This window comes from Pseudopodoces humilis, chromosome 26, assembly GCF_049639895.1.
Source record: "Pseudopodoces humilis isolate 2021_Gansu_Grassland_sample_001 chromosome 26, ASM4963989v1, whole genome shotgun sequence".
Lineage (NCBI taxonomy): Eukaryota > Metazoa > Chordata > Aves > Passeriformes > Paridae > Pseudopodoces > Pseudopodoces humilis.
Window position 1 is genome coordinate 891,257 of NC_142225.1, and position 23,014 is coordinate 914,270.

The 23,014-nt window shown below is 56.6% G+C and overlaps 1 protein-coding gene across 2 annotated transcripts in view; it reads right to left on the bottom strand.

The window, feature by feature from the left end:
- The window catches only part of NAV1 (neuron navigator 1), a 74,380-nt gene that overhangs the window by 41,219 nt on the left and 10,147 nt on the right, over positions 1-23,014 (bottom strand). For both annotated transcript variants that reach the window (XM_088066973.1, XM_014258897.2), the window contains exons 2-4: positions 19,100-19,711; positions 18,625-18,725; positions 15,462-16,181 (exon numbers count right to left, since the gene is read on the bottom strand). In XM_088066973.1, coding sequence (XP_087923099.1) covers positions 15,462-16,181; positions 18,625-18,725; positions 19,100-19,686 — 1,408 coding nt within the window. In that variant the 5' untranslated portion in view covers positions 19,687-19,711. The remainder of the gene's footprint in view (positions 1-15,461; positions 16,182-18,624; positions 18,726-19,099; positions 19,712-23,014) is intronic.

A 23,014-nucleotide genomic window follows, 5' to 3' on the forward strand; every position in this document is an offset into this window, starting at 1 on the left:
GAGGAAGTGTTCTTTACCTCCAACCCACCACCTGTGTCACAGTGAGTGAAGGGATGCTGACACACTCTACTATTCTATGCAAAGAGCTGCTGTTCCCCCTACAACTCCAAATTTTACTGGGGGCCTGGCAGTACCTGGGATGGACAGGGTGGAAAATGCTCTAAAACAGGCACCAGTGCCAACCAGAGGGATTTCAGTGGAGCCTCTGGACTCTCCACCATGTGCCAGCTCCTGTGGTTGCCCTCACCATGCACCTGTCAATACCAAGAGTGACATGTGATGACAGCAGCCATGAGCCTCCAGGCACAACGGGAGAGCAGCCACTCACCTCTGGACCCCACACACAGACAAGCCCCATTCCCTGCAAGGCTGCAGGATCCCTTTAAGCATACCTAGACAACATGGAGTTACAGCCCCAGCTTGGAGAGCTGGGATCCCCAGCTAAGCCTGAGACAATGCCATTCCCTGAGCTGTCAAAGTGCCAGTGCACACCGTCCTGCAGGCAGACCCTCCTGGGAATGCCACGCTTCAAGCATGGCACAGAGGGGTCCCTGGCAGCACTGCAGCTGAGATTTATCTCCCCTAAGACATCTCAGCTTCATGCAATGGCTGCCTGCACAGCACAAGCTCTCTTCACCGTGGGAAGCAGCTCTGCAATGTGCTTTGAGCTCTTCTCCCCAAATTTGCTCCGGGGGCCTGTCCAAGCACTGACGATGCACAGCCCAGAGCCACCACTGCTGCAAGAGAAGTCGAGCCAACACTACAGCTTGGGGGGAAAGCATCAGCCAAAAGTCACTCAAACAAGGAAGCAATTTGTCTTATTCTGGCTACACTCCCTTGAAAAGGGAGCGCAGAGCAGGGAAATCAGGATCACGTGCAGCACGCTGACTGAGCACCCACCGCAGCAGCGATGGGGAGCGTTCACACCAGGAGCCTGACAGATAGAACAGAATAGGGGGAAAAGGGTGGAAAAAGAAATGCCATGTGACCCCTCACTTGATCCAAGGCAGACATCACATCCAACAGTTCAGAATATGAAATACGCACAATAAGCTCCAGTGAGTAATTAATCCCTTCAGGAACACTGTAAGTGATTGCAGACAGCTTACCAAGGAAAAAAATTGGAAAGTCATTGAAAAAATTACCATAAAATGTTTCTTTTTCTTTTCCAGCCTGAAATACCACGAGATCTGCAAGGAGCCCTCTCTGTTCTACACAGTGTGACTGCAGTGGATTTCCAACAACAAGCTGGTTTTCTACCAATGGTTTTCCAACACTCAATCACTGCCAAGGTGACAGTCGTGAGAAACCAGCCCAGCCTGATGGACAGCAGCAGGAGTGGCTGGTCCCAGTGCTCAGCTCTGGCCTTGGCATCAGTGGGACACAGTGGAGGAGCATTTCTGGAGAGACAAGGCACGGCACAACAAGCTGTCCATGATATCTCACGACCTCATCAGCGATTCAAACTCCTGGATGACTTTCACAGGTCAGAGCTTGGCTTATGGAGCAGGACAAACCCTCCTGGTGATGGGATTTGAGCTCCCTGGTGATGCTTAGCTCAGTGAGCCAAGCCCCTCTCCTACCTCCACCTCTCCTCTCCATCCTTGTGCTCCCTCTTGCCTTCTTCCACTTTCTCCAGTACTAACCAACCACTTCTCCAGCTGGAAGGCTCCAATTTGGGCCAAATTCTATCCCATTGCACCCAAAGTCCCACATCTGCTCACTGCCCTACACCAACAGGCAAGGAACCACATCTGTCCACATTCTGTCCCTGTGTAAAGTGACATGTGTGGGTGATCAACCCTGCAATCCCCTGTGAACAGGCAGACAAGCATCCAGAGACATCTGCAGGGGTGTCTGTCTCACCCACTCCTCCAGGGAGCACTGACCCCCAGCACAGCCAGGGCAAATTACAGAGCACAGCAGCTGCCTTTTACTTCCATAATTCCATGGTATTTTTCAACCAACTACTACTACTTCTACTTGTAAAACTGGAGTTTATTAAAAAGAGTATTAGGAAAGGTATTTTCTCCTGTCAATAAAGTGACTTAAAATTAGTTGGAACTTTCAAATTAAAAACACAACCTAAACTTTCAATTCCTCTTACAATTACTCTAATTTGGAAAACAGAGTTTTTTCCTCATGTCCTCTCCTGGGTTTTCTCCCCTCTCTCCTGTTCTCTCCTCACCATGTTTTTGTTTAAAAATTCATCAGGCCAGAGGAAAATGCCAGAGCAGGAAAAGAGGGGGAAAAAAAAAAAAAAGGCAGAAGAAACTGTAGCTTTTGCAAACCTATCTCAGCACAGGGGAGAAGAAGAGCTTCCAGCCTCACCTCCCTGCTCTTAGAAAGCGAGAGGCACTCAGAAGGACAAAGGAATATTGTATATTAACCAACCTCCCGCAGGCTCCAGCAGCAGATGCGGCCTCACTGACCCTCCTCGGAGTCCTGTGATCCTCCATGGCCTAACAGCTCCTCTAGCATGGCAACCAGGATGAGGCAGGAAAACAACCCTGTGTGTCAGTGTGGGACACAGCCTGCTCCAGCACTGACCACAAACCCTGACAGGGCTCTTACTCCAGAAAGACAAGTGCCAGCTCATGTCTGGCCATGGCACAGCTCTGAGCTGGACACTGGCTGATGTGAGGCACATCCCACAAGTGACATTGATTTGGGGAAGGTGTAGGATGATGTTTACACAACAGCAAGGTTGCTCCTGTACCCACTGGTGCAGGGACACAAAATCACTGCAGAACAGTTTGGGCTGAAAGGAACCTTAAAGACCATCTCGACCTAACACCTCCTACCAGACCAGGTTGCTCCAATCCCCGTCCATCCTGGCCCTGAACACTTCCAGGGATGCCACAGCTTCTCTGGGCAACCTGTGCCAGGGCCTGACCACACTTACAGTAATGAATTTCCTCCTAATACCCTTTCCCGCATCCCTGAGCATCCCTGCAGTCTCAGGGGTCACTCTCACCCTAGGCAGATCCCACTCTGCTGTTTCAGAGCTTCCCTCTTTCAACATGATTTTTGAGGACAGCTGCTGCACTCTCCACACAGGATGTGTGTAGCATCAGCTTACAAGTGAGCACACTGCCAGGGGATGAAAAGCTATATGGAAATGGAAGATCATTACCATGATCTCTGTGGAAACATCCCATCAGAGCAAGTTTTTTGTCCTCCTCCTTCTCTTTCCCCATGTGCACAAATTCTGGCACCCCATGCACCACTTGGCATTGCCTCAGCACTGTGGGTCCAAAATGCAGGCGTCTGATTTCTAAAGCCATTGTCTGGGATGTGCTATTGAGCTGCAAAACATGGAAGGTTTGGGATGGAAAACAGGCATCTCCTGAAATACAAAAAAGAAGCTGGCAACTCAGATTTTATTTGACTTTGAAGCTATAGAGAATGTCAACCAAAAACAATTTGCTTTATTTCCACAAAGGGAATGAGAATCTCAGCCACAAAACAAACCCGCACCTCTGCCCTCAGAAGGCAGCAACAGACAAACGGGGAGCAGAGCAAAGAGAGCACGGCTTTGCCCCACTGGTCACTGCTGCAGCACAGAGCAGCTGGGATTGGAAACGCATTACCATGCTCCACTTGAGAATGTGAGGCAGGAAAAGCTGCTTTGTAAATTTACTTTTGATTTGGAGCTCAGGGTTTGTGTGCCATTACATTTAGCCAGGGCTCATTTCTCAGTTCTAGGCAGGGAGGTTGCAGGAACCCCCAGAGTTTCACCCATTTTAGCACAGTGACTGTTTGCCAAGTACCTGCTGTTCACTTTGAGCAGGGTAGGAAGTGCCCAGCGGTGCAAGCAGCAGCAGAGCTGAGATCGAATCCTGCCTCCAGGTTATTGTACTTCCCCCACCATAATATCTGATGTGTGACCTCTCACTGCAGATTCTGCTTTAAAAGCCTAACCTTCAGGCCCCACTCTGCACAGTCTTGAAAGCATCTCACAGGCTCCAGGATGAGATTCCCTCACTCATCCCCCATGCTGCTTTATGACTGGGGCCATTCCCCTCCCCTCGCAGGAACTGGCCACATGTTCTCCATCTGGGATCAGATGCCCATGAGCCAATAAGCTCAACTTGGAAAACTTCACTGAAAATAGCAACCAAATATCTGAGTGCTCTACAGACCGCGGCCAGATGATGGATATTAGTGCCTCAGCAGTCCTGGGACGCTGTTTGGCGCAGCACAGCGAAAGCACAGCTAAAAGGGCTCAGGGAAATGGAAATGAGATGGCTGGAGGTGCTGCTGCTGGAGTGTCTGCTCTCCTCCAGATGATCCAGCCTGTAAGGAGGGAGGATCTCAGTCTGCTGGTGAATCAGCCCCCAAACAGCTGCTGTACTCAGCCTGGAGTTTTGAAGGACACCAATTTTGGGTTATGGCAATCCCTGGCACTGCTGGGGCACAGGGGAGAGCCCTGGGGAGAAAGGTGAAGTACCACGTAGGGCAGGACCCATCACTGCCCCATCCCAGCCTTGCCCATGGCACTGCTGGCACAGGGCTGAGGAGCAAGAGGCCTGGGGTAGGTTCTGGGCACTGCTCCTCCCCACAGGATCAGGATACAGCCAGCTTTTGATGCATTCAGCCACACAGACAGTGGGAGACAGGAGGTCCAGACAGTGATAAATCCAACCTCACACCACCCGGGGTGAGACATCAAAATGGAATTTGCCAAAGGACCTTGCACTGATGAGCTGTGAGCTCCAGGCTAAGTACAGCCCTAGGCAAAGAAGACTCAGGCCTGCTGGGAGTCAGACAAGTGTTGGTACTTCCCCTTGGCCAGCAATCATTCTCCAGGCCACGATGGATTTTTACCCCACCAGTCTATGCACACATTATTTGGGAGAGAAACCACCACTACCAGGAGCCAACAGGTGCCTACTGGCACCTCTGACCACAGAACCTCTCTTCACTGCCCACCCCGAGGTGCAATGCATGGCCTGTCCAGAGTGATTCCAGTTCCCTGGATGGGTTTTTGTTGCATTTTTAAATGAACCTGGGGTTCGGGAGAGGCAGGAGTGCAGGGCAGCCACCTTTCACCATGCCCAGTGGATGGGGCAGCCCCAGAGAAGAGCCCCTGGGCTGTCCCATTGACTCCCCACAGCTATTTCCCTCCAGCAGGACAGAAAGCCCCGTGCCAAGCACCAACAGAATCAGACCCAACTTACTCCCACCCTTCAGTCTACAGAAACCTCAAGCCCTGAACAACTCAAAAATGGCTGCAGTGCAAGTCCAGCTCCTCAGGATTCACCACACGCTCCTCTGGGCTCACAGAAGCAGAAGTTTGCAGGACATCATCTGTCCGTCCTCCCTGTTAGGATGGGAGGAAGCTGAACTTCATTATTTCCCTTGCTTCTGCACTGCCTGTTGGGAATTTGGAGCCGTCTCCTTGTCACTCCCTTGGTACAGAGGAGGTCTGGAGGCCTGTGAAAGGCCACAGCTGGGTGGCTGAGGTCCTGTGCTGACTGGTGGCCTCAACATGCTTGGCTCCATGTTGGTCCTGCCCTGGCAGAGCTGGACAGTCCCAGGTTCCAGCCAGAATCTGTCAAATGCCTTTCCTCCTGCTTTTAAGATGAGGGGAGCTTTGTTGTCTCCCCTCCCACAAAGCAGTGTCCCCACCTTGGAGCCTGCCAAAACAACCCTGCCTTACCTGTTTTCACCACTGCCAGTTTAGCCCATGTACCCACCCTGCTAATGCTGCCTCAGGCCTCTGAACCACCAAAGCTGGGAGAGAAACCTCGGGATGTGAGAGCAAGCATCCATGAGGCTGACAACGTGTCCCCTGCGGCACCACACCGGGAAATGGTCAGGGAGGGATGTGCTGGCCCCATCGAATGGCCCACAGCACATTTTCTGCCAGCCCCAGCTCACCTCGGGGAGCTCCAGCATCACAGCAATCAATGTGAATTAGCCGCTATGTGCTCTTCCACTTGTTTGCATCAGCTTGGAAATACAAGGCCAGGCCAGAGATAAAGCGAACTGGAAATACCCCGGCAGCGCCCAACACTTCCAGCCCCAGGGGTTGGAGAGGTTCATTCAGCTGATGAGTTTCATCATCACAGCTTCCAGCCTGAAGAGCAGGTTCCTGTGCTCCCCATCCCTCCCTGCCAGTGCCTGCATCTCACACGCTGGGCTGTGGAAGGGCTGTGAGGTTTTGCTCCCTGCAAAAGCTGATGATGTCCTGACAAGGACTGGGCCACAAAGCCCTGCCATGATTAACCAGCTGAATCTCCAGGCCAGAAAAAGCACCAGGGTAAACCCCTTTTAGTGTCAAACCAGGCTGGCACAGGACCAAGACAGACCCCAAGCTGACACGTGGGAAGGCTGAGACGATGACGCTGCGCATGGGCGACGGTCGTGTGATTTTGAGAAGTGTCTCCTCAGTGAGTTATTCCCAGTGCACAGCAATGCTGAAAGCTCACATGCTATAAATAGCCAGCAACAGAGTTGTACCTGCACCACAGCTCTGAACGTGCTGCAAGTCAGCTCGTGGAACTGGGAGAGCCAGGCTGGAGTAGAGCCAGTGCCAGGGACGCTTGAGGCCCATGACAAAGCAGAGGTGTAAGCTTCAGGCAGTCTGGGCTCCCAACAGAACCAGTAAGAGCTAGGTTTGGCCATGACTGGGTGCTCTTGAACAAGCTTATCTGGTTGCAGGGTCTCACTGCCAGCTTTGTCACTCCTGATGACACAACCCTGCATAAGATGCACAGAGGTGGGACATGCAGCTCCCCCAGACACCAAGCATGCAGGCTGGCAGCCAGCAGGGCTGACATGAGAAAGAAAGGTGGTTCTGCTTTTCTCCAATGCTAAAGGTATGGCACTATCCATCTGCCATGCTGCAGTTACGGGGAAGAGCTTCAAATTGAATGGAACAAGGTTAGACTAGAGATTAGGAAGAAATTCTTCCCTGTGAAGGTGGTGAGGCCCTGGCACAGGTTGCCCAGAGAAGCTGTGGCTGCCCTATCCCTGGAAGTGTCTAAGGTCACATTCGATGGGACTTGGAGCAACTGGGGCTAGTGGAAGGTGTCCTGGCCCATGGCAGGGATTGGAACAAGATGATCTCTTTTTAACACAAATCATTCTATGATTCTATATTTTCCCCTCTAGCTCAAACAGCACAGGCTTGCAGCACCCACAGCACAATTCTGCCTGTTTTTCTGGGTTACATGAAAACAACCAGAACCTGCAGCAGCTTCAACAAGGACCTCAGCCATGAGCCATCCTTCCAGCTCACCAAGCAAGAGAGGTTGCAATCCCACAGCTGAAGCCAGCCAACTGGCTGGTGAGCCAACGAGCTGGCACAGAGCCCGGCCCTCCCGCCGCGTCACCTGTGGCTGCGAGTCAGGCTTGCTTCATGAGCACAGCTCAAACCCTCGATTTCACTTCCCCATTGAAAGGCACCTCCTGGATCCCTCCTAACCAGCTCACCATCCCCTCCCTACCCACTGGGTAAGATCCAGCCTGAGTGGAAGGCAGAGCAGCCCTGCCTTTACATCTTCAGACACTAATTTCTGGATTTGCCGTAAAATCCTTCTGTAATTTCAGGGAGATGCTTGAGGCCAGACCCTCACAGGTACAGAGGAGGACTGCAATGTGCCCACCTCTGGATGAGCAGGACAGCTAAGAAGAGAAACAACAAGGCTGACATAACATGAGAGCAACGTGGAGTGATTAAGAATCACTGACACCCTACGCCAGGTGGAAAATCCTGTGCTCCCAACACGCTGGCATGCTCACACGTTCACAGAGGTGGAGACACATGTCCAGCTGCAGAACACACCTGCATTTCACTGGGCAGCACGGGGGCACGTGTGTGCCCAAGGTCCGCTCAGGTCCCCCTCCAGGGAGCTCACGTGCCATGCTGTGCCAGGGACACAAGGCTCTGGAGCCACCTCCCTGATCTATGGCTGGCTGCTCCCACAAGAGAGGAAAATGTCCTGCCCAAACGTACTGAGCTTCTGCTCAGCTTCCCTATGTGGATTCCAGCAAGTCCTCCAGTGGGAGATGAATTTCAGTCCTCCTCCTGAATTAATAAAAAATACATAATGCCCTCAACTGAACAAGACAAATACCAGAGCAAGGAATGAGAAATGCTGGCACAAAACAAAATGTGGAAGAACTGGATCAGAGGAAGGACCAGCAAATCGGTGGGCACTGGGCACCACTCCTCAGTGTCACACCCACCCTGACACAAGCACATCTCCATTTGCACAGCTTCTAATCTCAGCTCTGCAATGCAGCATCCCCTGACTTCCCAGCTTCACGGCTGCAGCATCCCTGCCTTCCCAGCTCCCCTCCCGCTCAGCTCCCTGCTCTGAGCTGCAATGCAGCAGCGTGGGCAAAGCCCTGCTTTCCCTTTTGCCCCTCCACCCCACCACGAGGCAACATTGAGCCTCCCAGCCGAGCTCCAAGCCTCACACATCCTCTACCCTCCCAAGCTCACTGCTTTCCAGCTGGAGAACTGGCAACCCCTTCCCTGGCTCCCCCAGGAAAGCTGCTTCGTGTGTCTGGAGGAGGACGTGACTTTGCAGGGTAGGGGATATGGCAGAACAGCATCATACCTGATCTCCTGTGTCCCCACAGCTCTGCATGAGACACAGTCAGGGTGCAAAGCCTGGAGAGGACAAGGACTCAGATCCCACAGAGGGATGGAGCCATCCCCACTCCGCCCAGGGAGTGGATCCAGGCTCAGCAGCTTCACCATTGCCACTAGTACCAGGAACACCACACACAGAGCCCAGGACACTGCTGTCACCGGTACCAGGAACACCACACACAGAGCCCAGGACACTGCTGTCACCAGTACCAGGAACACCACACACAGGGCCCAGGACACTGCTGTCACTGGTACCAGGAACACCACACACAGGGCCCAGGACACTGCTGTCACCAGTACCAGGAACACCACACACAGAGCCCAGGACACTGCTGTCACTGGTACCAGGAACACCACACACAGAGCCCAGGACACTGCTGTCACTGGTACCAGGAACACCACACACAGAGCCCAGGACACTGCTGTCACTGGTACCAGGAACACCACACACAGAGCCCAGGACACTGCTGTCACTGGTACCAGGAACACCACACACAGAGCCCAGGACACTGCTGTCACTGGTACCAGGAACACCACACACAGGGCCCAGGACACTGCTGTCACCAGTACCAGGAACACCACACACAGGGCCCAGGACACTGCTGTCACCGGTACCAGGAACACCACACACAGGGCCCAGGACACTGCTGTCACTGGTACCAGGAACACCACACACATGGCCCTGGGACACTGCTGTCACAGGTACCAGGAACACCATACATACACAGCCATCACTGGAATAGCCCAGGACACCGCTGTCACCAGGAACACCACACACACAGAGCCCAGGACACTGCAGTCACCAGTACCAGAAACACCACACATGCACATTACCCCAGGACACTGATTGCACATGCAGGACACCTAAAGCCACAAGCACAGTGCCACAAAAGACACTCTGGACCAGACAAGTGACTGATTCAGAGGATGTGTCAGTGGGTCCACCTGACCACACAGCCAGGAAATCCTGATTCCAAGACTGCAGCCCAACAGCAAACCACCCCATCATGCCTACAGCTGAGCCAGGGAAGCCAGGAGGCACATACTGGCATGGCAAACAGGCTGGCACTGGAGGCTGGCATCACTCACAGGTTACACACCTCAGAGGGTGCAGGCTCTGATTCTGTGCTGAGCCAGAACAAATCCTCCCCCATGCAATGGGCACAAGCATCAGCCAAATGCTGTCCTCAGATGCTCAAGTGAGAGTGGGCAGGGGGGTCTGCAGGTACAAGGGACCAGGGACATTGTTTTCTGGCACCATGAGAAGCTGCACAGGAAGACAAAGAGCTGGGAACCTAAATGGACACAACAGGGCGATTGATGGTGGGGGGACTTGTGACAAGGGAGTGCTGTGGGCACAGAGACACATGCCACAGCATGAGAAGCCAAATACACAAAGTTAGAACCAGGGGCATGTGGAAGAGGCTCTCCAGAAAGACCCAGAACTGCCAATGATTCCCTGAGTGCCACTCACACAGAAGCATGCTGCTCACAAGGCACCAGGACCAGGCAGGAGCCATGGGTGTGCTGGGGTCATCCCAGCAGCACTCAGCAGTCACTCCCATGGGACTGTAAAGCCTTGAGGGGACATCATCCAGCTCCCACTGTGGTCACATCCTATCACCAGAATTTCCACAGTTTTCTATTCATTTTCTTTTTAGACACGTTGGATTTGGGGGCAAAATATTAGCAGTCACTGGGAAAGCCCCATTTGAACACGGATCTCTTTGGGGAGAACTTTGTTTCAGCAGTGCATCCCCAAATATGTTTGTTTTCAAGTGTTTGCTCTGCTACCTTTCCATGGGAAATTTCAAAAGACATCTGGATTTATTTTTTTCTCAGCCCTTTTTCCACACTGCCATAATCACTGGGAACGGGGCACATCCCAAACAGCTTCAGCAGAAGCTGTGGGGTCCTTGGATCCTATTTCCAGATCTTCTCCCCAGCTACTGTAGCCATCTCAGCTGGAGAAAGCAGACATCTACTACTTGCTGTCAGCTCCCGAGAGCAGGCTGGAAGCAGCAACACAACTGTGTACACTCCCCTTTCTCCTCACTACTACCCCAAAGGCAGGACTCCAGTAGTGTGGGCAAAAGGAAATAAATCCCTATCCCAACGACCTCGTCACACAGATGCTGTCACACAGGGGCCTTAAGAGAGGAATAGCATTAGTGGTATCAGGACAGCCCCAGCACTTTACGAGGCAATAACCTGCTCTCATCACTGTGAAGAGCTGTTTGGTCTCTGACCTCCTCATGGTCTCCTGCCAGAGAACCTGGCTACTGCTTCCCAGTGCTGCCACAGGCACATTAGTGCTTCATTAAACCAGTAGGAACAACATGGGGCAGAGAGAGGAATGGGGCAGAAGTGCTTCTTTGATCCCACACCATGTGTTTCCCAGCAAGGATGGAAATCAGAAGGGAGTAACTTGGTTCCCATCTCCACGAGGGTCAGGAAGGTCCTTGCATGGCACATCAGATGCCACTCTTTTCTGCACTGTGGTTTACTTTTTAAACCAGACTCAGATGCAACATGTAGCTCCTGCTTGTCATGGAGCCCATCTGCCCACTCCAGCCCTTGGCTCTCCTCCCCACCACTGAAGAGCTGCTGGCACCCACTGCCCACCCAGCACCAGCCTGAGCACAGCTCTGCCCTGCCTGCGTGTTGGCACCACAAGGGTGGTAACTCCCCGTGGGTACGCACTGCCCAGCAAGGACATCCCTGCTGGGCCACCAGGGAAGGGTAGCATGGCCCACCCGAGGGCTGCAGGACTGAGATGGGTTATAGCTGCAACTGAAGAGTTTGGCAGGGCTGCAGACCCCTGCAGAAAGCATTTCAGGGAACACCATCTCTGCTGGGATCTCACGTGTGTCCGCCTGGGCTCTGGCCCACACAACACTGACCACTTATTTGTTGATGCGAATTAGCAGCCACTTAAGAGGCACCACATCCAGCAAGAGATGGAGAAGGAAATGGCTGCAGAAAGCAACTGCAGGATCTTGGAGGTGCTCTGGGGAGCTCTTGGTAAGTGCAACCATCACTGTTAGCACCACATGCACAGCCCGTACCAAAAAGGCCCTGCACCTGCACAGCCCCGTCCATCACACACGGACACGGGCATGGCACAACCAGCTCTTCCACCACGCTGGCCACGTGCCCTCCATCCCCTTCATCCTGTGGCTGGGCACTGGCATAATTACCAACCCCAGCTGCCAGTCAGCTTTGATGAGAAGCCTCAGTCTTTGGTTGATGCGAAATGTATAATTTGGATGATGGAAATAGCCTCTACAAAGCACATGTGGTTGCTGCGTGCCAGTGACCTCTCCCGGCTTGCGCAGATTGCTCTTTAAACGTGGTTAAGCTACAAAGGCTTCGGTGCCATCAAACAGATGAGACAGCAGCAGTGACCGAACGAGAGGCAACGTTTGGACATTTCTGAATAAACTGTATTTTTGCCTGAGAGAGGCTTGGGAATGCTTCTGCCAGACGCATGAGGCAGAGATGAGAATTCAGGTGTGGAGATCAAATACACAAGGACAAGGTCTCTGGAAGCCACTGTAGCTGGCAGGGCCAGGAGCTCAGAAGCTGCACAGGCTTCTCAACACAGGTCAGCAGTTCAAGGACAACCACATCTGCAGGGGCTGTAAGTCCCCACAACTTCCACCTCTCTCTTCCCAGCACAAACCAAGCTTGCGGGTCTTCCCATGCCACTCTGGATAGGGTGTCCTTCAGCAGACATTGCCAAACAGCTCAGGCTGATGTTTTGCTTGCCAAAGGGATTGATGTGAACAGCAGAGATCTTCCCTCCCTCCCACCCAAGTATCTCCTGTAGCAACCATGAGAAAGCCCCTTTCCTGGTGCTCCTTACCAACCCTAGCAGGGTGTGAAGCCCACTCTCTGGAATCCAACTCTCCTGGGATCCCATTCCTTCTGGGTCCATCTCCACCACAGGAACCACCTCTTCCTGGGGAAGCCAGGTTGTGGAAGGTACCATCACCACAGGGGAAGATTTCATCTGCCTGGATCACAAGCAAAGGGGTCGGGAGGCTCAGCATGTGTCTACACACTCTCGAGTTGTGGCTGTGCCAGCACCACTGTCACACTGCTCCTTCCTCTCCAGATCCCAGGCTCCTGGTGGCATCCCCACCACACATGCTGTCACTGATGTGCCAGGTCACGGCTGGCTTGGGTGAGTAGGTGTGATTCAACATCACAACTCCCATGAATGTGGGAAGTACAACCCCATGGAAGGGAAGTTTCAGCAGGGTGAAGCTCCTGCTCTGTCCACCTCAGGAGCTCTCCCCATCCAACTCTGGACACAGCCCTCGATCCCTCCCACAGGAAGCCTGAGAGTCCATATGTCTTGGAAAATTATTTGCAATATACAGAGGACAGATCTGGCAGAGTTTGGGCCTCATGGACCAGCTGACCAAGTCTTCAGATGCTAAGTGCAGTCCAAAGGGATGTTCAGCATCTCCCAAGGTCAAAGTCAGCCCTGACTGATGCAGGTGGAGGCTTGGTAACACCCCAGGAAACAAATCAGTTGCTGGGGACACTTCAGAACCATGATCTTCCACAGAGTGTCTTGGATCTCTGACACTCCAGGGTACCACAAACTGGGAGTCACTCCCACATGGGCCAGACCTGCAAGGATTTCTCTCTTGGGGATGCTGAGGAAACACCCACCAAAGAGCAGAGCATCATGGGGGGACACTGAGGTTCCCCCAGGCATCCCAACATCAGTGAGTGGCAGTCTGTTAGCCCCATAAATGACAAATCCTCCTGCAATCCTGCCCTGCTCCCATGGCATCCGGTGCTACCGCAGCATTAGGCCTGAGGATGGATGTCTGTGGGATCACTGGGGCAGCCTGAGCCCCCACGGCCATGCTGACCTCCTGCATCCCACCTGCTCATCCCCACAGTCTGCGTGCCCAGGCCTCGAGCTCGCTCTGTGGCCTTCTACTTGTGAACCCTGGGATGCCCCAGCATCAAGGCAGATCCTGCTGAGGAGGACACTGCTGCTGTCCCCATGGCTAGGCACAGCCAGGGGCCAAGGACAATGGTCTGGGAGGCTCCATGCCTGTGTGCCAGCACATGCTGGTGCATGCTGTGCCAGAGCCCTGCTGGAGCTGGGGCTGTGACACCCTGAAGGCTCCTGGAGCAGCCAGGGTATGCAGGGAAGTGGACTCAGTAAGAGCAGCTTTCCAGCTGCCTGGCCCCAGCACACACTACAGCTTGCTCCACATCTCCAAACCACCTCCCCTAGGCCCCAGCTGGGGCAAATCTCTCCCCTTTCTCTTCATCACACAGCAAGGACAAGGCATCTCAAGCCAGCTCAAGTGCCAGAGCAGCTCCTGGGCCCCTAAAAAGAGGTCCCAGGCAGGGAACTGGACACAGCAGTCCTGCCTGTACTGCTGCTCTCCCACCACCAAGCACCAGGGCTTTACAGCCGGCCAGCACGAGCACCACAAGCACCACAATGGCTGTGCAGGGCTCCCTTGTCACCTTCTCATGCCAGTTTGCCACACCAAACACAGCTCTTCAGAGCCACAAGCCCCCACAGCCATTGCCCAGCCCAGACCCCAGGCACTGCTGGTTGGGATGCAGGGAAGACGGGGTGTCAGTGGGAAGGCTGCTGAGGCAACCACGATTCCTAGGGATCAGCATGCAGCATCAGAGAATGGCAAGGGCTGGGATTACCTGTACCGAGAGCCAACACCACGGCCTGTGGGCAGTGGGTTTTGAGATCCGGGGCACAGCCAGCACTGGGCCAGTGCTCCTTGTTCTCATGGAAACCCACTATGCACACAATGCACACAACGAGCTCGGGGATCAAACCCACAGAGATAGCAAAGCGCAGGCAGCCACAGCCTGAAGCCGGCTCACGCAAGCCCTGCAGCAGCATCCTTGGAGAACCCTCCTCTGCCAAAACCCCACACCTCAGTGGAGCTCTGGATCTGCCCAAAATGAAGCAGCACCATGGACCCCTCACACAGCAGCTCCAGCAGCAGCTTCCCAAGGTCACCCCCAAAGCGAGCCACGCTCATGGTGGGGAGCAGCTGTGGCACCCGGCTGTGCAGTCCTCCATCGTGTTTGGTGGGTGTTGAGACAAGGGATGGCCAACAAGACATGTGGGGGAGGACAAGCTCCACCACCACCTGCCACTGCTCCTTGTGAGGAGGAACTGCCTTTCCTCCAAGGCAAGAGGCAGCTGACAGCACCTTCCCTCAAGCATGCCTTGGAGATGCACTGGGGGCTGGAGCCCCTCTGCTCTGGAGAAAGGCTGGGAGAGCTGGGGGTGTTCAGCCTGGAGAAAGCTCTGGGGAGACCTTAAAGCCCCTTTCAGTGCCCAAAGGGGCTCCAGGAGAGCTGGAGAGGGACTTTAAGACAAGGGCCTGGAGTGACAGGACAAGGAGGAATGGCTTTCCACTGACAGAGGGCAGGGGTAAATGGGACATTGGAAAGAAATTCTTCCCTGTGAGGGTGGGAAGGCTCTGGCACAGGTTGTCCAGAGAAGCTGTGGCTGTCCCATCCCCTGCAGTGGCCAAGGGCAGGGCGGACAGGGCTGGGAACAATTAGGGCTGGGGGAAGGTGTCCTTGCCCATGGCAGGGAGTGGAACACGATGAGCTTTGATGTCTCTTCCAACCCAAACCATTCTGTGATTCTGACTGACTGGGGACACCGAGGCCGATGACGACTCCTTTCCCCTCAGCCTCCCTTCACTTCAAGACACTGAGGTGGCCCCCAGCGGCTCCTCACGGAGTGTCAGGAGCCCAGATGCCTCCAGCTGCCACCTCCGGCCATTCCCATCTCGACGTCGAGCCTGGCGATCGCGCCGGCCGCACTCACCCAGCATTTGGCTGAAGAGCAGCTGCTCCAGGTCGCCCAGCACCGTCACCACCAGCTCGGGGTCCACCTTCAGGTACGGCTTCTCCTCGGTGCCCGCCGCCACCGCCGGCCCCTTCCCGCCCAGCAACTCATCGTCGCACTTGCCGCCGCCGCCGCCGCCCGCCTCGGGGGCCTTGCTGAGGGGCTTCACCTCGGCGTAGGGCCCGCGGGGGATGCGGCTCGGCTTCCCGGCGGGCGGCGGCTTGGCGGGGCCGGCGGGGCGCGGCGACAACAGCGAGTGCTCGGAGCGGGACAGGCTCCGCGACATGGCGGGCGCGTCCCGCCCGCGGGGGCCGCCTCGCCCGCCGCCCCCCGCCGCCGCCGCCCCCGGCGCTGCCGCCTTGGCCATGTCGCCGCCCCAGCGAGGCTCATAGAGCTGCCGCTTCTTCTCGGCGTCGGTGAGGAAGGCGAGGTTGGTGAGAGACTTCTGCTTGCGCAGGTTGGAGCCGGCCGGCAGCCGCCCCTCCGCGCTGCTCGCTTTGAAGACCCGCAGCTCCGCGCCCCGCGGCCCCGCGGCCGCCGCCGCCGCCTTCGCCCGCTTCGGCATCACGGTGCTGCCGTCGGGGCCCCGCCGAAAGCCGCGCTCCTCCTCGCCCAGCTCCACATCGGGAAGGCTCTTGAGGTTGCTCCCCAGCATCCCCGCGCTGCGACCATTTAACCCGCTGGGCGCTGCTGCTGTTGCTGCGGCCCCGAGGACACACCGGGCGAGACAGAGGGAGAGGCGCCGTCAGCGCCCGTCCCACCGGCCGGGGCGGAGCGGGGATGGCGCGGGCGGGGAGTTGGGGTGGAGGGGGAGGGGGGTGAGCGGCACTGCCCCACCTCGCCGCTCCGCTGCCGGCAGGACACTGCGAACCAGCGGAATGTCAGGGGCGAACAAAAAGGGCCCGCCCTCCTCTGGCGCGGGCAGGGGGCGGGGCGCGCGCGGAGGGCGGGAGGGGAGGGGGCGCGCGCCGCGGGGCGGGGCTGGGCGGGGGCGCGCGCGGCGGAGGGCGGGGGGCGGAGTGATCGAACGGGAGCCCGGGGACAGAGCTCCGTGAGGGACCCTGCCCTCCGTGAGGGACCCTGCCCATCGTGAGGGACCCTGCCCGCCGTACGGGACCCTGCCCTCCGTGAGGGACCCTGCCCATCGTGAGGGACCCTGCCCGCCGTACGGGACCCTGCCCTCCGTGAGGGACCCTGCCCATCGTGAGGGACCCTGCCCGCCGTACGGGACCCTGCCCATCGTGGGGGACCCTGCCCATCGTGAGGGACCCTGCCCGCCGTGAGGGACCCTGCCCTCCGTGAGGGAGCCTGCCCATCGTGAGGGAGCCTGCCTTCCGTTGGGGACCCTGCCCATCGTGAGGGACCCTGCCCTCCGTGAGGGACCCTGCCCTCCGTGACACCGCACCCTGGGCGAGGCGTGGAGCACGCCATGGCCCCCGCCACCCAGGGCCCCGTTCCGCAGCCCCTCGCAGGCAGGGACGTGCTGGGGGGGAGGTGGATGAAGCCAGCGCGGGGGTCCCACGCCCCAGCACCCTGCGTTGAACCACCTCCCGTCCCCCCCGCCGTGGACCCCACACCCACCTAGACACTGCGCACCCATTCCCAGGGGGCCCAAAGCATCCCTGCTTCCCCCCAAATTGTGCAGCAGAAGCCCAGGGTGGCCCCAGGAATCCCCCGAAGGACACTGTGGCCCCCAAACCCAGTGGGGCCTCTCCACTGGTCTTGGGGAATTAATGGCGGGGGCGGGAAGAGGGGGAGTGGGATCTGGTTATCATCATTTTTCATTAATTACCCATCCCTTGGGAGGGGTGAATTAAGTCTATTTGGTGACCTCACGCGGGCTGCCATGGCAACCGCCGGGAAATATTGCATTAGAGCCCATCACTGCTGCCGAGATAAGGACAGAGGACAGGGGGTGGTGCGAGCCACCCAGCCCACCCCCGGCCCGGTGATCCAGGGTTCAGCCCGTGCTAAGTGCTGAAGAGTCCCGAAACAACTCCGCCTGGATGGGACAGCAAAGGGTGCCAAAAATAGGGTGTTTTGCATTAAGAGGTGCTGCTGGGGCAGGATGGGTGCACAAGCTGCGCCCCAAAGCCACTCGGGGTTTGGGGGAGGGCTGCTGCCTGGATGTAGGGCCCGCTTTAGGGGGAAAATCTGCCGGTGTTGTGTCGTTTTGGGGCTGGTAAGGTGATTCTTGGGGTCTGCCAGTGTCCCCCGCTCCCTCTGGCTGGGCCCAGCGAAGCCGTGGGAGGTGCCGCAGGGCAGCAGGCAGGGAGCGAGGGAAAGGATCCGGCCGCTTCCCCCGTGTCGAACCCGCTCGGCTTTATCCCAAAACCTCCCCAAGGAGCAGGGCAGCTGCACTGGGCGCATGCCAGCCCCGCTTGCTCCCTCCTGCTTCCTCCTGGAACATCCTCCCGCTTGCCGCTGGCTTCAGCACTTCCCAAATAGGGGCTCAAGCTGGTTATTCTTTGACTGAGATGCTGGGACCCCAGGTCAAAGCCGGGCTCTGCCAGGAGCCACCGTGGATCTGACCGACTTCTGTCCCTTCAAGTCACCCGGTGAAGCTCCCGGTTCTCTTTTTCCCCTTCCCTGCCCATCTCTGGAGCATCCCGCCATCCTCCGCTGCCGCTGCCCTGGCAACCGCCGCCCCAGCATCCTCCCTGGACCCGCCTCTCCAAAATCTCCCCCCAGAGCAAGCGCCAGAGGGGACCGGGGTGGCCTCAGCATTGCAGCGGGGAGTTTGTGTTCAGCCCTCGAGAAAGGGGGTGACCGATGGTGGGTGTGGGGAGCCAGCGGTCCCCCCGCGCCTGCTCCTTGGAAATGGGTCATTCCTTGAGCAATCTGGGAAACTGTGGAGGGACAGGAGGCAGCCAGGGCTATGTCCTGGCACCGTCCCCGGAGGGGTCAGTCCTCTTTGCTTCTCACAGTGTAGGGTTCTGGCCAGAGAGGTCATCTGACACAGGAACTGCAGACGAGCCTTTCCCAAGGCTCCAAGGGGAGTTGGGGCACCTCCAATGTGAGGGTTCCCCCCACTGACCTCCAGCCCTGGCTCCCGTTCCAGCACAAAGCTCTGTTCCCTGGCACTGTCACGGCAGCCCCCCAGCAGGACACCCCCATTCCTGACCAACCCCTCTGGACTCACTCAGGCCTCTGGGCTTGGGGTCAGGGTCAGATCCCTTCTCAGGACTGGAGCACTCATCACCAGGGGACGTGGCCCTCTCATGCTCCTGGTCCTCCTGCAGCCTGTGGGCAGAGGGGGGTGAGGGTGAGTGATCAGGGGCAACTGGCAGGGGGACCCCCAGGAGATGAGAACATGGAGTCATAGGCTCTGCCATGGTCTGGGGACACTGGTCTCTTGGCAAGAGGTCCCAGGGCACCCTATTCCCCAATGAGTCCATCCTCTGCCCCACATCAGCTCCCATGGGGTGCCTTAGGAACCCCAGCACCCCAAATCTAGTTGGGAACATTCCTTTTGGTACAGAGTCCCCTGACCCAACCCCACCATTTCCCATGGCCACCCCTGTGGGCCTTCTTGCCTCCCCTTGTCCCGATGCCCCCCCCAGGCCCATGTCCCCAAGCACCCCCAGCCCCATGTTCCCCCATCCCCAGGGACTCACCGGTACTGGAAGGGTGCCACAGTGGCAGTGATGGGGTGGCTGTGTGGAGGCCCTGAGGAGAAAGTGATGGCCCCTGACCCAAATACGGGGCCCCTCCCCTGTGAGTCACTGTGATACTCATCCCCTGTCCCTGCTATGGCTGTTCCACTGCCCCTCCCAGGGGACCCTCCCAGCCGCCCCCCACTCCTGCCCTGTGCTAGGGGAGCTTTGTGCAACTCGGAGGGCTCCCCCATCCTGCCTGCCCCTCTCCTCCCACTGCCAGCTGCCTCTGGCCATTTCCCAGGGGACACCAGGGGTCTTGATGGAGCTTTCTGTCCACCATGAGCAGGGACACTGGGGCTTCCCTCCCTGGCCTCAGCCGGTTCATGGCCAGCAGCTTTGCCAGTAGCTTTGGGCTTGAGAGTCTTGGAACCGGGGCCTGGCACCTTCCCTGGCCGAGGGGACGGAGCCCTGTGGAGGACAGGGGATCCCGGGGTGCTCAGGAGGTCTGTGGTGTGCAGTTTGCCGTGGGCCATGGCACGGGGCACTGGGATAGCAGACTGGTAGTGGCTGCGGCCAGTGGAGTTGACATTGGCTGTCCCCTTCATCCTGGTGAGGCAGCTGCTGGCAGGGCTGTAGAGGAAGAGGAGGATTTGTTACAGCCCAGCACAGAGGGCACTCACAGCCCCTCGGCTGCACCCAGACCTTGGTCTTTGTTCCTGCTGGCCATGGGTGCTCAGCATCCCCATCCTGGGAAATGACCACTGCACCCCACACTCCAGTGTGATGACATATGACACACCATGTCCCCTGACAGGGATCCACAGGACCATGGCATATGTGATGTGCTCCCCTAGGGAGCCTGTGCAGCTCCACCCCTGTGTCCCCAGGTCCCTACAGCAGGTCCCTGCAGCAAGGACGTTTGGGCACAGACCCTCACAATTTCAGGCTGCACCACAGGCAGAATGGGGCCCTATTGGCCACTGAGAACTTTTTCCTGATCCCCAAAACCACTTCCTGATCAACCAAGACCACCAGACATCTAAGGCCATCTCCTGACCACCTAAAACCATCTCCTCCCAATCATCTAAGACCAACTTGTTATCTGAAACAGAAGACCACTCCTGTCACTGCTTTCTAGTGGCGTGAGGATGAGGACCAGCTCTGTGACCCCAACTACTGGTGTCTGAGTCTCACCCCCACACTGGAGTCTCCTCATCCCCAGTGTCCCCCCACATGGTGCCACATCTCTCCATGCTCCTGCTCTCATCTTGCTTGCCCCATGGTGACTTTCCATGTCACCCCTCAGACAGAGGTGTTTTTCTCCATGTGATAAGGATGGGGTCTCATGGGTCTCATCCCACTCAAAACACCCACAAGCAGGGCCATCCTTTCCACCACCAGTGACAAAGACATCAGCACGGTCACAATGAGTGGAGAAGTGAAGAAGGAATCTCCTCATGCCCACAGGATTTGCTCAGGCAAGCAGAGCAGAGATCAGCAAGGAAACCAGCCATGGAACAAAGCTCCATCTCCAACCACCTCCTGCCTGCTCTTCAGGAAAAAAATCTCAAAACTCAAAGAAAAAGGTTTTCTCCAGGGGACGAAATGATCTCTAGAAAGATGGAGAGCTGTGTTCCCACAGGCACCACGTGCCACAAATCTCCCAGGACACACATTTCACATGTTGCTCCAGCAGGGTTTCACTCAGCCTCCTTGAAGGAAAACCTCTGAGGAGCAGAAGCTTTTTGGGGTCCCAGAGCATTCTGTGGGGATCATATGCTCCAGACAGGCACCCATGGTAAGGGTTCCTCTACCTGGAGCTGGCTTAGTGTTGGGTGGGTGCAGTGAGTGCACTGGAGGGTTTGCTGGAGCCCACCGAGGCTGTTCCTGGTGGGGAATGCAGCTTTCCAGGTACCACCCCCCTCCCCCACCTCTTTCAAACCACCCAGCTGAGACAGAGCTTCTCCAGAAGCTGTGGGGTGCAGGGAGATGGCTCCATCACCCCAATGGGAACAGCAACCCAGCCTCAGCCCTGCGTCCATTGCATTGCCCAGTGGAGGGTATTACACGAACAAAGTCCAAAAATGCCCCAAACTGCCCGGTTTTGCCTCTTCCCCAGCCTGAGCTGCCCTGCTTCCTCCAGGCTTTTGTGGATCTGCAAGGAGCAGACCAAGCCCCACATTCTCCCCAGGCTGGGATGACCATGTCCCTGCCACAGGCAGCACTGGGGTGAATGCACTCAAATTCCCTTTTTCCAGACCCACACGAGCTGGATCATTTGACCACAGAGCCGTGGGTCACGGGGAGAAGGGCTGAGGCAGTGGATGAGATCAAGGAATCACAGCACCAATTCCAGCACCAGCCAGGAACTACAAAGCTCTTTCCAAGCCAATTTTGATTAAGGGGCAAAGTGACACACAGCTCTGGGCTTGTTCTCCCTGAAGCCTCTGGAACACTGGGATGTTTCAGAGGATGTCTCTCCACATCCTGGCTGAGCTGTCTCTGTCTCTGCTCGCCGTGGTCACTGCCCAAGGACGGGGCAGAGGTGGGTGAGAGTTGGGAGAGGCACCCGGGGACTCCAGAACAGATCCTGGAGTCACTGTGGGAGCGGGGATGGAGGCAGGCACGGGGCTGTGCCACCCCCATGTGGGCACATAGAGCCAGCCCAGGGGGCACCCACAGAGCCCAGGGTGCTGTGCTGGCACCAGCCTGCACCCGAGGGTGCTGCAGCAGGGTGGGCAGCAGGAGCCAGGGGGGATTTTCCACACCTACAAAGGTCACTCCTGGGAGCATGGAGGGGCTCGGCACCCAGCTGGATACCAGCTCATTTTTAGGGGCATAATGTTCCCAAACCATCTGTGAATATCAGCAGAGAGCAGCTCCCCTCTGTTCCCCAGTCTTTGCCCCACAACCCACACTTACAAACCCCAATTCTACACTTTTTTCTCCTCTCTTTAAGGCAGCCCCTGCCCTGAGAGTGCTGTGCCTGGGGACAGCAGTTCACAGCCTTGAAAAACACCTTGTGCAAACACGAACAAGGTTGACCTTCATAGAACTACAGAACAGTTTGGGTTGGAAGGGACCTTACACACCATCACCTCATTCCAACACCTTCCACTATCCCAGGTTGTTCCAAGCCCCATCCAACCTGGCCTTCAACACTTACAAGGATAAGGGAACCTTCCTCTCCATAGGTGCAAGGATGATGAAACCACTGGTTCCGATTCACCCATTTCACCCCAAGGTCCCTCACACAAACACCTGCAGCCCCAGCAGCTGATTCTGGTGGGTTTTCTCCTAACAGAGCAGAGAGAGATCATCTGCCCTCACTCCCTAAAATCTGTCCAAAGCTCATCCTCAACCAACTCAGAGGCAAAATCTTCATTTAGATTTATGCTATGACCTTACCTTCCCCAGCACCCACTGAGCACCACCAGTATGCAGCACTCCCTCAGCCCTGCCTGCTCCCTGGGCATGTGGCATTGGGGCTGTAACCAGGTTTTGTAGATTTTTTTTCCACTTTGGATTTCTCTCCTGTGGACACAACTTCCATTTCTCCCCCTCTGAGCCCACCAGCGATGCCACAGCTGCAGCAGAAGCCAAAGCTGCCTTGCTGGCCACGAGAAAATCAATCCTTCTCTTGTGCTCATGGGGGTTGAGGCTTCTCAGGAGATGCCAGTGCCTGCTGGGAGCTGGGCTCAGAGCAGTCCTCTTCCCACCACACACACCTCAAGTGTCTCCAAGGATTCTGCTGTGCCTGGCTAAGCACTACTGAGCCCTCCCAGGGCTTCACCCTGCTGTGGAGATGGCATGGGCTTCCTGGGGGTGATGTGGATGTGGCCCCGCTCCCCCAGCCTGTGACAGCAGCAGCCCCATCGTGCTGTGTCATGCTGTGTCACTGGCATCTTGCTGCCTCTGCCTGGCTAAAGCAGG